The following is a 15,537-nucleotide window of genomic DNA, read 5'->3' as shown; positions in this document are numbered from 1 at the left end:
TTGCCTCTCCGGCCAACGCACTCGCAAACGTGTTAATGGCAACCAAGTGTTAGTAAAGATTTGGAACTTGTGGTTGATGTCAAGCCTCGGCAATTGTGTAAACGCAGCAATAGGCATTGCGCGTAGATCGTCTCGTTAGTGTAGTGATGTCGACTCCCACTCCCTAATAGGCGCGTTAACACCTCCGCCATTCGTCCCATCACTCTTCCCGTCATGACCTATGCAAGTGTAGTGTTGGCTCACGCGGCCTGCAATAATTTGAAACCCGTTCAAGTCATTTAATCCCGTTTTTGCAGGATAGAGGTCGGAGCATCGTTGTTCATGAGGAACGTGGATCTCCATGATGACCTGGAACTTTGCTACTTTTTGAGTGCGCCACTTTGAAAAGGTGGCACGATACGAAAACCCTCTTGCTTTGTTCTTTTTTTTATTGCATATATGGGTGGACGAGCTCACAGTCCGCCTGGTGTTAAGTGGTTACCGGAGCCCATAGACATCTACAACGTAAATGCTGTCACCCACCTTGAGATATGAGTTTTAAGGTCTCAGTATAGTTACAACGGCTGCCTCACCCTTCAAACCGAAACGCATTACTGCTTCACGCATCACGGCAGGAATAGGCGAGGTGGTGGTACCTACCCGTGCGGATTCACAAGAGATCCTACCACCAGTCATTATGCAAATTATAATTTTGCGGGTTTCATTTTTATTACACGATGTTATACCTTTACCGTGGAAGTCAATCGTGAACATTTGTTAAATACGTATTTCATTAGAAAAATTGGTAGCCGCCTACGGGATTCGAACACTAGTACGTCGTTAGATACGAATGCACCGGACGTCTTATCCTTTAGACCACGACGACTTTTAACTTAAACTTTTACTTTTATTGCCCTTGTAGGCGCCGAGCATACGGCCCACCTGATGGTGAGTGGTTACCGTCGCCCATGGACGTCGGCAATGCCGGGGACAGAGCCTAGCCGCGAGCCTGCCGTTCAGTACTCTCTACAAGCCTCCAAACTGTAAAGTATTCCGAACGTCGAAACTAATAAACGCGAGATATTAAGTCTTAAAACTACTTTTAAATATGTCTGCTACTTGCGAAAATAAAAAGTGTTAACAATATCTCAAGAACTACCTTCCGAGCTGTCATCGTTTGGTATGATATTAAGTGACATCCGTTCTCAAAACCCAGAGCAATTGATTCAAACCCGTCACCTATGTAAGACGTAAGGCGTTATCTGACTTTATTATTTCCGATATTTGGAATATTGAAAGGCGAGATTTTTTCTAATATATCCCTTTTGAAAAGAACCAATTTATGAGTGAAGGTAGTAAGTACCTCATTCGTTCATATCGTGTAAATGATTTGAAGTAAAAAAATATTCGCACTTTGTCGTGTCGTCTCGTCTGTACTAAATACAACTACCAATAAAACTGTTAATAACTAATTTAAACGTCCGAAAATCGTAAAATTACGATAAAATTTCCATCATTTGTTGAGGGTTTAAACATGAATATTGTGTCGTGAGTTGAAGTTTGATAAAATGTAAATATAACAAATGTCGCCCGAGACAACTAGTTCCGACATTATTATTTTTTTCGGTCCGGGGCCTATCCTACGAGGTTTGTGGGGCTTGACGATTTGCAAGGTGTTGGGAGCAGACCGCGGGCCCAAAGAATTTTAGGGCCCACCCACTAAACGACTCCCCTGCACTCTTACACCCGACGTCCGATCTCCGTCCGGGGTCAAAACCCGAACTAGTTTCGACCAGCACCAACTGCTTCACGCTATATTGACTGAAGACAAGTTGAAAGGGTTGTTTATAAAGCTCAGTGTGCTTAGTGCGAGTTTTTTAACTTCTCGATCGCGTAAAAGTTGGAACAGCGCCCCTAGCGGCAAACGAAGGGGAAGCTTATTCCATACAAATTTGAATTAACTTTTACGCAATCGGGAAGTTAAAAAACGCACATAGAATGACAAAAGAACATATTACGACTCTGGTATTAAGCACTGGTACCAATACACGCATCACCGTGAATACATACCTGTACCAATCTTAGACTCTGCAGTGGAGTTCTCATTTATTTATAGAAATTATTAGTATTGCTGCGCGCGCGGACCCACACAAACCTTAACCATCAGTATTTACTGTCAGACGCGTTCCGGTTTGAAGAGTTGGACAGCTGTTATACAATACAATAGAGACTTCGTTTTCAAGTGTCAAGGGCCGGTAATCACGTTGTGATGTCTGTAAGTTTCGGTGACCAATATAGACCACCTTATTTTGAAAACCACTAGAAATCCGAAACTGATTTAATGAATTTTGTTTTCAAGTTTACTCAACAGTTAGCGCCTATACAAAGAAGCCTCACAATGTCAGGAGTTCGTACTGTACGGTGCACGAAGTCCACTCAAGTTACATTAAAAAGTTAACAGGACATTTAATTAAGGGCCGCTTCCTGCCCAATTTGTGGGGAGGTCTGGCCCTCGGAAGCCAATAGCGCGTGAATCCGTTCTCAAGGGTCAAGTTTCAAACTGGCGCGGCGCTCACAATTTTGACGCTAAAACAGAATAGTGTAGCTAAAACAGCGCTCAGGTGTTTTAAGTTGGATCTACTTTCTCTTTTTAACTTTTGACGTTTTAGCGCCGTCGAGGCCTCTCGCTCTCGCGCCAATTAGCGGGCCAGGTGATATGGCTTCGGCTCTGTAGTCTGTACTCGCGAGGCTGTCTCCGCAGAGGACGTAAGCGCTCAGCCCACGTCCGTCTTCCGCAACGCACGCTCCACAAAACTAGAACCGTGCCAGGTGTCGGTGCCGTGATGTCGAAACAGTGAAACATTTGTGTGCAATTATCAGCTTCCTTCCCATTCGGATATCGGATTGCGTTACGAGTTTCACCATGGGCGACGTGAGTACCGTTTGTTTTAGTTCTAGTTTACGTCTGGTGCGTGCCCAGTTCAGCCGCGGGTTCGTAGGTCGTCGGCACGGGATAAGTGCAAGTAAGCGGTGCGATGGCGGGTCGTCGCTCGAGATCGACCTCCTTGTAATTAACGCGGACAATGTCGGTGTGTCGGAATGTGTGCCGACACGAGGGCCGGTAGAAAGCTTTTTGCGGGCCCCCGGTAATAGCTCGGTCGCAGTGCAGCATCGGTAAAAGTGTGCGAGATCACGAATGTACTGTTACACATCTGATAACGCTGCCCGCCGATACATTATCTTCGATATTGTTCGATGTATTTGCGTTTATTTGTGCCCGCTGTAGGTGAATACATGGCTATTGTCTTATCTCTGGCTATTAATCGTGCTCGTTAATAACCTTCGACGATTTTATTCTGCCTAACCTTTTTAAATACTTATTAGTACATATAATATCTCATAATACCAAACAAATTTCTATGGCAAAGTATACAAATACAACTTGCAATCATCAAAAACTACCCTCGTATCGCAATGGGAACTACCATATTGTTAGGTTTGCGATTCTCAATATTCCTATATAGTTTCATCTTTGTTTACTTTACCAAACAACATTCGATCTCCTTATCTTGAATCATATGATTGATGAAATCTGACCATTTCGTTGCGACAGTACGAAATAAGTTTTATTCAGATCAATGTACCTAAGTACAAATATGATTGGGTATAGGGTGACGACAAGCGTGTAAACCTTTTTAAGTTACCTTCAATATTTAGATAAGTATGTTATTTCATGAATATTTTAGCCTCCGTTGGATACTAATTCCAAAAAGTTGACAAATGTAGACTTAGCTTAGATGAAAAAAAATACAATATTAATGGTTTTAAAACGTTTCTGATATCTGTGGTAGCTGGTCAAATGAGAGACGTGTCATCTTGATGTTGAGCAGTTGCTGGAGTCTGTGGAGACACGACAACCTGAACACAATCACCCGTCTTGTGACGTAGACAGTAGTTTACATTATAAGTGATATCTTCTGTCCTACTCTTCCAGCCATAATCCATGACCTCATCGCGGTAGAAATAGGCATGTCAGCAGTGATACTTGTGCCTATTTAGTTCTGCCACTAGTGACGAAGGTAGTAATCCGCGTGAATGTTTCAAAGAATTCAATTAGATCGAGCAAAATCGATTCCATTTACAATTAAGTCACTTTAAAAAAAAGGCTTTAAAAATGTCTGCATAAATAAATAAAAACATACTAATTCTTTTCTAGTTATTCAATAAATTGAATTTGACTCAAGCAAAGTTTCGTCGTATAAACACGGCAGAGTTATCTATAATTGAAGACATGAGCGGATGAAGGGGATATGATACAATTTGTAAATTTTGAGAAAACGGGCAGCAAACTTTTGTTACTTGTACTTTTTCTTCGTGCGTAACTCCTTTATTACATGCAATTTCTAAAAATAGCCTTTTAAGGTCTAATATGGTTTATAGGCACATAACACCCCCATTCAATGTAAAAACTCATAAATCTTAAAAATTGTACTTAACCCCTTCATCCACTCATTTCTTCAATTGGTATATAATAAAATCTTAAATTCAACAATATCGGTCATGATCCGTAACAGTTACGCAGAGCACAGCCATTGGACGACAAAACAACTGGTTGTCCGCAGCGCTGGTTCCCGTGACGAATTCAATTCAACTAGTAAGCATTGATTCGGTTTATAGAGCTTGTAATCTGTGTAACTATAGAGCTTGTATTTCTCGGCGCTAGAAGCAGAACGTCGGTTCGGCTTTTGCTTCTATGTCCTTTTTTTTTCCTACCTAAGCTGATAGCCTTGAGAGGCTATTTCAGCGTAACCTTAACTAGTAGGTGAGCTCACGGGGCTCAAACCTGACGACGTTGCTAACACGAACACTAGCAAGAGCCGTGCTTCGCAGAATCTACCACCGGATCGGAAACCCGACCCACTGAGAAGATTCGGCGAGAAACTCAGTGGGCTGTGTCTGTGGCTTAATTTACCCGTCGAGCCCTTCGTCGCGAGCGACGGGTTCGACGAAAACGATGACCGATCTCTGTCCTGCGGTCTCGACTTCACACTATAAGTTTTAGATCAATTCTTCATTAAAACCGTATGTTCGAAAAGCCCACACAGATAATACATTAGAATTTGAAGTAGCATGTTAGACAATTTAAAAATAAAGTATTTAGCTTGACGGGTCTGCATTTAAACACTTGTGAATCAAGATACCGATTCAGTTGCTATGAATAATTGCGATATTAACGCACTTTTTGCAATATCTGAAGTAACATCACTACTTAGTATAAAACAAAGTCGCTTTCTCTGTCCCTATATACTTAAGTATGCTTAAATCGTTAAAACTACGCAACGGATTTTGATGCGGTTTTTTTTAATAGATAGAGTGATTGAAGAGGAAGGTTTATATGTATAATAACATCCATTAAATAGTGGAGAAATCAATAATAAATTACAACTTCCGAAGCGAAGCGAGGGCGGGTCGCTAGTATTATATATTGTAATCTAAAACGATTGCTTAGCATATAAATGCGTTAGACAAACGTAAGCAAAAATAGCAATAGAAGTTGATAACTTGAAAGATTAGTTATAACGCATTGAGGCCAAACATTGTTATGTCATGATTCTGACCCTGGCCTTCTCGAGCTGCTGCTACTTCCCCATCTCATATGGAAGTATTGTCGTCTGATTATTCCATTTAATTTCCTCCTTTTGTAAACTGAAGCCATCAACCATTACACCATAGTTAGAACTAATGTTTCAAGGTCGCGGCATTGTAGTACCGCTTAATATAAGGTATCTGGTTTGAAGGGCGGGGTAGAATTGAAACTTAGAGCCCATGTCTCAAGGCGGGTGACGGCATTTAAGTTTTTGAAGTCTATGGGCTCCGGTAACCACTTTACACCAAGCGGGCTGTGAGCCCATTCACCGCTCTACACTAAACACAAAAAAAAAAAACAAATCAAGATAATATTACCGGCAGTTGAAAGTTTTTGTGAACAAATTTATTAATTAGGTACCACGTTAATTGAAGATTAAAATAATAAAGTAATTGTTGAATTTTAACCGGAAATTCAGCTAGGTCAATATAAATGACGCAGGTATATACAAATTCCTTTATATTAATATATCCTAAGGTTGCATGTAAATCACAATAGTTGGTATTAAAAATTGTTGTTTGGTTGTCACACTCTCTCTCTCTCTCTCTCTCTCTCTCTCTCTCTCTCTCTCTCTCTCTCTCTGATCATACTTCAGGCCTTCGACAAAATGTAGTTAATGTTTATTGTATCCCTTGTGTACAAAATATACCTATAGATAGATGTATAGATAATTTTTTTTCCTACCTATGCTGATAGCCTTGAGAGGCTATTTCAGCTTCACCCTAACGTTTGTAGGTGAGCTCACGGGGCTCAAACCGGAAAGTCGCTAACACTGACCCTAGCAAGAGCAGTGCTTCGCAGAATCTACCACCGGATCGGAAACGCGACCCACTGAGAAGATCCGGCGAGAAACTCAGTGGGCTGTGTCTATGGGTTAATTCACTTGTTGAGCCCTTCGTCGCAAGCGACGGGTTCGACGAGGACGGTGACCGATGCTTGTGATGCCTAAAAGCACCATTAATGGATCAGGAGGATCGGTAATGACGTGCTTTGGGCGACGTCGACTGTTTACCATTCGGTCTACAGGGTCGGGTATGTAGTTTCCAGCGGCCACGACAAGAGGTGTTTGCATGTGTTGTATGATTACGTAACAGTGAACGTATAATTTATTCACAGGCGATATTTAAAAAGTAATAGACAAAGAAGTTAAGTGACATTTTCTCGTCTGTCAACAACAATATTTTCTCCTTCGTCAATAATTTTTTGTCTACCAGCTATATCAAGAGTTTCAGAAAACGGTAATAGATCTAGAGGTGTCTCAGTATGGTTGAAGTTCAATGATTGACCGATCGCTGGTCAATTAGTAACAATACGTTACGTAAAAACAATAAATTTTACAGTTTTGTTCACGGATGACTATCGTCTAATATTGAGATTAAGCCGTAAAATTGTTTTAGTCCCTCTTTTAGTTAATTGTACCTCACCGCTTTCTCATCGATTGTCTTTTAAACAAAAACAAAAAAGAAAACAATTAAACTAGGTATTATTTTACTCATATGTTTTTGTGCCCACATTGGCACAAAAACATATATATAATGCCAACATGGGGTATGATGGATAAATAAAAAAAAATACAGGACGAATTAGGCATCCCGTGGTCACGGATCAGTACTCGATTTGTGCCTAGATCTGCCGCCCAGCATCGCGCATCCTCCAGTCACAACTCTCGTCTTCAAATTTAATTAGATAGCTTGACTCTTGTGCTTTGTATGAATGAATATTCCGTCCAAATTTTCGTAACACCCACAAAACAAAACCTACTCAATCGACTATACATTTTCAATCATAAGTTAAAACGGCCTTTGATAAATGAATGTTTCTTACGAATCAATTTATCTGTAATATGTTATCGTTATATTAACTGATAAAAGTATCGAAGGGCATTTTATTTTTAATGTTTTCTAGATAATTCTGTACGCTTTGTTCGTGCTTCACTGCATTAAAGGCGTTTGGAAAAATATATGCTTAGATGGACAAACGAGTCTAGAGCTTAGTGGCATGTGATTACCAACGCACATGGACACTGCCAATGTCAGGGCCGAGCAGAGCCGCCTGCTGATGGTACTAGAAATTTGTATGAATTTAGCTGTTATTTTTTTATATTTCTATAGTTGTTGCCACATTTGGCGTTAAAAACCATTTTGCACACTACCTTATTGGCAAAAAAACGCTGTATTTTATTGGCTACGTGGGATATTTACGAAAATACTTCTTATTTGAGGTTTACTTAACAAAGCTTTAATATTCTTAGCAACATATTGTAGCGCATATAAAATTTCACTATCTACAAAATTAAAACGAAATAAATCATTACCTCTATCAGTCATTAAAATCGATAACAAAAACTCGTTTCTCGATACTTGCACGTATCGATAAGGTCAATACCAGCCAGCTAGGGTGACCCAGACATACATAAATGGAGTGACCAAACGTTTAATCAAGCTTAGGACAAAGTATAGTGCCGCTTACTGATATTGTGCGCGAATTTGGGATGTACGCTTGACAAAATATTTATATATTATTATTGGAATTTATATATTATCCAAAGAAATTTGAACTCTGTCTCTTTATTGGTGGTATATTGAGAGCCCGCACGGGCGGTTTACTTGTCTATTAGGTACTACCGTGTAGACAAATGTATTCGCGCCTAAAAAAAACGGACAACTGTTATTCCAATGTCAACGAAACTTCAAGCTGACGTGTGTAGGCAAACGGAAACATTGACGCAGTTCTGAATGTACCGAAACAAAACCGGTAACCTCAGTTTAATTCGAACGCTTTGAATCGGTACTTTGCATCCGTGCTCCGCCATTACAGATTAAATCGTAAAAATGATTAAAAGTAAATTTAAAAGATAAAACTGGAATATCCCAAATAATAATTTTTAAGGAGACATAATGACGTGGTAATTACCTCACGCAAAAAACCCTAACCTTTCTGCAGTATGATTTCATACTGGCACTTGCATTATGCATTCAACACATGTTTTCATTATGTTGAGATAAATAAAGATGTTTGTAAATAGATGACTCATTAAGGGTAATTAAATTTTCTAATGGTTTTCAAAACACGTTATTATTGATAACATTTATTTTAAGACTCATAGCGAGTGATAAAGTGCTGAATGATATGATGACCAGAGTACTCGTACCCAGCACATACTGGCAGCGATTTAGTGTACTTGCTTAATGTAAGCCTGTGAGAGTAGTCACCGCCATGAACGTATTTTTGCTGCGAATCAATCAGGCCGTTATACATTTCCAGGATTTCCACCTGATGTGTCCATATGAGCGCTGGGTCATGCCAGATATACACACATTTAAACATACTAGTGGGGTCCGCCGATAGTCGAAATTCGACTATAATTAATTGAAATTATAAGTTTGTACACTATTATGATTCTATTGTCAAAGACTATTTATTATACTTCTATAATCACAGGCTTCGCTAAGACTACACTCTAGAGTCTAGAGATAAATATTATTAAAGACAAACAATATTTAATCTATTCTCTATTTGACCACAGACTATAAGCAATAAGAAAAGTTTGACAATAATTTTTATTTTTTATTTTTTTATTGCTTAGATGGATAGACGAGCTCACAGCCCACCTGGTGTTAAGTGGTTACTGGAGCCCATAGACATCCACAACGTAAATGCGCCACCCACCTTGAGATATAAGTTCTAAGCTCTCAGTATAGTTACAACGGCTGCCCCACCCTTCAAACCGAAACGCATTACTGCTTCACGGCAGAAATAGGCAGGGCGGTGGTACCCACCCGCGCGGACTCACAAGAGGTCCTACCACCAGCAATTACACAAATTATAATTTTGCGGGTTTGATTTTTATTACACAATGTTATTCCTTCACCGTGGAAGTCAATCGTGAACATTTGTTCAGTACGTATTTCATTAGAAAAATTGGTACCCGCCTGAGATTCCAACACCGGTGCATCGCTCAACACGAGTGCACCGGACGTCTTATACGTTAGGCCACGACGACTTCTAAATAAACCAATAATAGGCATGCATGTGTGTGTCAAATACATAGTAGTGTGTTTTTATTTATTGATTTTATGTACATATATTTTATGCATAATTTAATAAAATATTAACATTCTGCACTCCTTCTCTATATTCTCTACAAATTTGGGAAATTTCATACCACTCCGTCCGCGCAATTTTCGTAAAAAGGGATACAAAGTTTTTGCTTCACGTATTAATTTATAGATATGTAGGAATGCGATGCAAACGAAACAAAACCCTTACAGCCAAAGCTTACGCTTTTAAATTAGCTGCAATTCTTTCCTAGGAACCAAACATTCTATTTAAATCTTATTTACCAAAATAAACAACGCACGCACAGAAAGATAGTGAGAAGGCTGAAAGGTGAATCGGTTCATGAACCCGACTTACACACAATACGTACTATATATTCATTAACATGAAATTAAAATTTGGCGGGTTTTACAATACCAGTATTGCAGTAGAGCGAGTTATGATCCCTTGCGAGCTGGTACCACCGTCCTGTCTATGTCTACAGCGATTTAATCCTGCGTACCCGGTTCCTCTATTTCTAGCGTGGGATAATAATATTAAAGATAAATAAATAGCTTTATTCTGGTACGAATTATCAATTTAATACTGCTCAGTTGTATACAAGATCTTTATTGCGTAAACGCTCTGAGGACAAAGGTTTACTTGCAAATATGAATCTGCGAAATAGCCACAGCGTCTATTGCTTGTCTTTGGTAATTATCGTTTTTATTTATTAATAATTACATAATATTAAATTATTCAGTTATTTCAAAAGTATTCATCAACTCAGGCTTGCTTACTCGAGCTTTAAAATCATATTTTCAATGGATTCAATTTGAACATTCGCATTGAATTTTAACTGTGAAATTGATCACGGAACTCGTCATAAGTTGTAATCGAACGCGGACTATTGGAGTTTCTTATTGGACAAGTGTTACTCACAGCTGTACGCCCTGTCGAGGCCGAAGTCTTAATTATGTTGTAATGGGGTCCTATCCTCCTCCCTACTCGGAATATTTAAAAGCTTACACTGGAGATGCTACCCGCCGTACGGTCTCACGCTATGAAAAAACTTCTTTTAATTTTACGATACCCTTCATTTCATTGTGGAAGAAGTCCACAATTAAATATGATCTAATAGACCTAATTCTGTGAATAGTATTTGCCCCTGGATCGGAAAAACGGTAAATGCTCAAGTCTATTAACAAAAAAATTCACGGCAGTGTAACTCAAAAAGCATAAATTGTAATTTTCGGTTATGGGTTATTAAAATATTCAATAAAAACTTGAGCTAAGAAATAAATCAGCATTTAGCTGTTGATCAGATTTTTATTCCGTACCTAATTGCTGATAGTTCTAGGACCTATTCCAGCCACGCTCGGATGGGTAGGTGTGCTAATCAGTATGGATCATTTACCCTGAATCATGTCGCAGTGTGAGTGCGACAAATGCGCAATATCTGAAAAGCTTAAACTCCAAAGCCCGCAGAATTCGACATCAGCGTCATAACTATCTTAAGCATTTCATAATAGTTTTTTTTTTCTCCACATACACGATTCGTCTCGTGCCCCGTGTTGAGTGTCAGCATTCACAAAGCGGTAGGTAGTGTCACACAAATATGGAATGTCATTGAGCTCGTCGTGAATTGTAAAAATACTTAAGTCAAAGTAAAATCGCGCGACGTTGTTATGATTTCTGTGTAAAATAGGATTGAAAATTGAATCACAAGTTTTTTTTAATTTATGCTTTTCTATTGTTACAGTCACTTTTGAAAGAAGATCCGCTGTCAAGGATCCAGAGAGAGATCATCGAAGTCACAGAGAGGGAAAGAGAATTTAAAGAAGGTCACTTCAGAGTCAACAGGCTTATGTCCGAATCTACGATTGACGTTAATCATCAGAATGGACACATGAACGGCGATGCTGATGAGAAAATATCGCGGACCCTCAACAGAGCGGTTTCCACTTCACATTTGTTAGGGCCCATCGCCCCCTCGACTCCTGCAGCGCCTGCCGCCCTCACCGCAAATGGTTACACGCGCCGGTTCACTCCGCAGACCGGTACAAAAGGAATAATGCAAAGATTTATAGCCAGCAAAGGAAAGCTGCCCCCGCCTTCAAATGCGGCCTCAACACCGAATACGGCCATCGCCCCTCCCCTTATTTTCCCCTCGACTCCAGTATTGGCACCAGTAGTTTCCCCTCCTATCATAACTCGTACGCCTGAAGGGAAACCAGTACGGAAGGGATACGTCCCCGTGGAAGAGAAGATACAAAAGGAACTACAGGAAATGAAAGACAGAGAACAAGAGCTGAAGAAAATGAGGAAAAAACAGAAACCTTTTGATCTGGAACTGACCGATGATGAGATAAACTCCGAATCAGAAGATGAGGAAATTCCTTTACCTGGAAAACTTAAAGCTACTAAGTCAATAGGGGAGCTTTATGAGGCTCTGAACGAAGACATACGATCGCCATCACCTAGAAATAGTTCGGGACACGACTCACCCGGCAGCCTCAAGCCAGCCAAGTCGCTCGCCGAGCTGTGCGAGCTTGCACCCGGTGAAGAGTTCCTCGCTCCGAGTTCCACTCGGCTCATAAAGCAATGGGAATCTATGATACAACAGAAACAGGAGGCCGGCGCTGCCTAACCTAACCTGAGAGCAGAGCCAGGGTTCTAAAGTGTGTAACGCTGATCGTGTACGTACCGTGTTCGTAAGCATCAACCACTCAAAGCGAGTTCCGAGGAGCTCCGATCGAGGTGTCGCGTCTATGGTGGTGTAGTAACGGGTCCGCGAGTGCGCGCCGCCTTGGAATTCGCGATTTACCGTAATCCGAAATCGGGCAAACGGACAAATTCCACGAATGTCTCGGTGCGCCTTCACTCGATCAACAGTGAATCAATTAATTTTCTCGCTCGCGATGCAAATGATGGTTATGGTCGCGATCATCACGAGCGTTGGAAAGCGGCCGCCGCACGCGCCTTCTGTGTGCGTTCGTTTCTTCCTATTGTTTCATTGTCACCTATAAATACGTTGAAAAACCGCGTGGTTTTTGCTGTCGCTTTCCAGCGCGGCACGTCGCGGCAAGCGTCGCTCGTGGTTTATTCAACTGTGGGAAACAAACAAGAAACTATTTTAATAGCCGTTTAATAACGCCTTGGAATCGGGTCTCATTATTGTTCTCGTTCCGTGAGTTCACAGGTGGCACGGTGGCCTACAGCGGCGTGATTCCGACTGCGATTGAGCACTAAACATAATTGAGTTTGTTATTGTTAGAGAATAAACAATTCGAACGTTACTTACAATGCTACAAAGATTACACGAAGCTTTATGATTTGTTTAAAAATGATTTTACTACGTATTTCCTTATCCTTTTCTTATTTTTTTTTGTTACAAAATAGTAGAAAAACGGTATGGAACTCACAATGAATTAACGAAATGTCTTACGGGATTTTTGCTTGTGGTGGTTGGATGCTGATTATTAAAACACATGGAAGTCTTTGAAGCGGGCCTCCGAAAAAATAAAAATAACATCTTGTACTTAATCTTATCCGGTATTACAGTTAATTATGCACTTATTATGCGCGGCGATGGCCCTAATAGATAACTTTAGTTAAATATACATTGTTGATTCAAATTTAATTTGGATCGCTTTAGAATTAAAAAGTAGTGTCAAATAGTCAGTGCCTTAATCTAATTTAGAAATACGAATAAATTAATTAATTAATATAAAGTTTTTCAAAATTCTAATGTTCAAATTGTTATGGTTTTTATTGCCAAATTGTTAAAGGTTCTGTGCAAATAAACTCGATTACTGAGAGTTTGGGATTGTTTGCTAATACGTCACACAAACAATAACATTTGTTTTGTATATATACAATACTCGGAATCAAACATTATGTAGGTTATGCTGATACATAAAATCGAAACTGCTTTAAAACTCGAACTGTCAAATTTAGCTAAATTACCCAAACTGAGAAGTTTCTAGAGTTGATGATGATTGATAAACCCTTAAAGACACCTCTAGACTAAATTAATTGTATCTATGCACGTTCTTTGTATTTTTATAGAAGATTAGATTAGATAGTAATTACTTACTGATTGTTTAGCATAGAAAACACTAATTATTATTGAAAACAAATGACTTAACTAGAAAACACAGCAAAATATAAAATGTTTGGTCGTTTGAATAACCAACGTACTTTTTTCTTTATAAATTAATTATCAACCAGTTGATAACTTAGTTTTCAGTCTCAAATACCACATTCGCTGAAAAATTCAACTTAAAATTTGGTATGATTGTCAAATTTACATTTCTCAAGATTCTTTTTCAAATAGAATTTGTATTTTTGTCAACATTAGTATGTGTAAATGGCTTTCACACTGCTAATATTGTTAGTCTATTACAAACAAAACATCTTTATCTTTTTGCAGTGTTTACTTTCAAAGTTTTAAAGTAATCTTGAATTTTTTTTATATTACCGACTTATGTAAAATATTTCTTAATTACTTATTTTTCTTCTAAATTATCAAGACCTTGGATTTCGTGTTTTGGACAGAATCGAAAACATTTAGAAATTATACAGGGAAGGCTGAGGTTCAAGTTGTATAATCTGTGGTGGTTATTTTGATGTTACATTTTTGTCTACGGTACACTCAGTCATGTTTGTTTTATTTTCTAATAATCTGGAGACTAAGGCTTTTGTAGCTTTGATATGGATAGTGTTTTTAGCATAATAATATGATTCAGTCAATTAAATTTAACTGATAGATTTATGATCGAGATTGATAGAGTTAATTGTTGCAATATTGTATAAGAAGATATTTAGGTTTTTTTTTTTCATTTAGAACAGTGCCAGGTATTAAGGAATTTGAATTGCTTGTTTATTTTAGAAATTTCTCTGTCTGCTCTGTCGAATATTACAAAAAGAGTTTTCACAACAGTTCCGATTTAAATGTTGCTACGAATATTTTAAATTATTATGTATTTATGTACATGATAATGTGTATTTTATGCCTTAAACTACTTTTTATGTATTTAAAAGTTTCGTGACACACCTATTACATAATTAGTAAATATCATAAATAAATAAATTTAAGTTAAGCATTGTGATATGAGATTGCCTTAAACTTATTAAATTGTACTTTATAAAGAAGTTATACACGCCTAATAATATATTATTTATATCAATGTAATAGAATAGTGTGAAATTCCTAAATATAAACAGTTTTATTACAAAAAAAATGGTTAGTTTAAAAGATAATTATAAAGTTTTGAAATTTAAAATGAAATGTTAATTTATTGCTTAGGGTTTTCTTTTTGATGTAATAAAATTATTTTGAAAATAAAATTATCTTTTTTCATTATTATAGTGTATTATACCTTTTCCGCACAGAGCACCATAAAATTTTAGGGTGGACCTGAATAATATGTGGTTCTCAAACCTCAATTCATTAGAACATTATTTTGATACATTTATTTATGACACACACCGGATATACACAAGCGGCTTTTTCTGCATAAACCTACAAATACAAATCTAAAGTTGCCAATATTTTTTTAAGATAATTTTGTGTCTGTACCGTCTTTGTATATTATGTAAAAGTTGTGTATTTTAAATCGAGTAGGTTTCTTTTCTGAGTATTTTACAAGACGTAATGTTTAAAACACCATAACTTATAAAATTGCATTTATATTTTATAAGTAGTCGTAATATGGGAGCATGAAAATCGTAAAATTATTTGTAATCAGGTGGACAAACATAGGTGTTAGTAACATAGTTAAGATTGACATTCACCTCCAATCGCTCGTAAATACTGTCATAATTCCCCAAAAACATGACATTTATCAAACTTGACCCATTTTTATCGT

General features: G+C 38.2%; 1 protein-coding gene across 2 annotated transcripts; it reads left to right on the top strand.

Moving 5' to 3' along the window:
* Window positions 1-2,687: 2,687 nt before the first annotated feature.
* mdu (mitotic spindle positioning protein meduse) lies at window positions 2,688-15,016 on the top strand. 2 transcript variants are annotated; one of them, XM_028183826.2, is made up of 2 exons: window positions 2,688-2,911; window positions 11,427-15,016. In XM_028183826.2, the coding sequence occupies exons 1-2, from the start codon at window positions 2,903-2,905 to the stop codon at window positions 12,312-12,314; spliced, it is 897 nt and encodes a 298-aa protein (XP_028039627.2). In that variant the 5' UTR covers window positions 2,688-2,902; the 3' UTR covers window positions 12,315-15,016. The 2 variants fall into 2 exon arrangements, with proteins under 2 accessions (XP_028039627.2, XP_089590795.1); XM_089734669.1 differs by lacking the exon at window positions 2,688-2,911 and adding an exon at window positions 10,052-10,377.
* Window positions 15,017-15,537: the final 521 nt, after the last annotated feature.

This window comes from Bombyx mandarina, chromosome 18 (assembly GCF_030267445.1).
Source record: "Bombyx mandarina strain Sakado chromosome 18, ASM3026744v2".
Classification (NCBI taxonomy): Eukaryota; Metazoa; Arthropoda; class Insecta; order Lepidoptera; family Bombycidae; genus Bombyx; species Bombyx mandarina.
Note: the sequence above shows the minus strand (reverse complement) of the source record. Positions and strands in the feature narration are given on the sequence as shown.

Coding starts and splice junctions, on each gene's coding strand:
- mdu (XM_089734669.1), top strand. CDS start 10,336: ATGAATCTGCGAAATAGCCACAGCGTCTATTGCTTGTCTTTG. Junction 10,378..11,426: donor GCGTCTATTGCTTGTCTTTG/GTAATTATCGTT, acceptor CTATTGTTACAG/TCACTTTTGAAAGAAGATCC.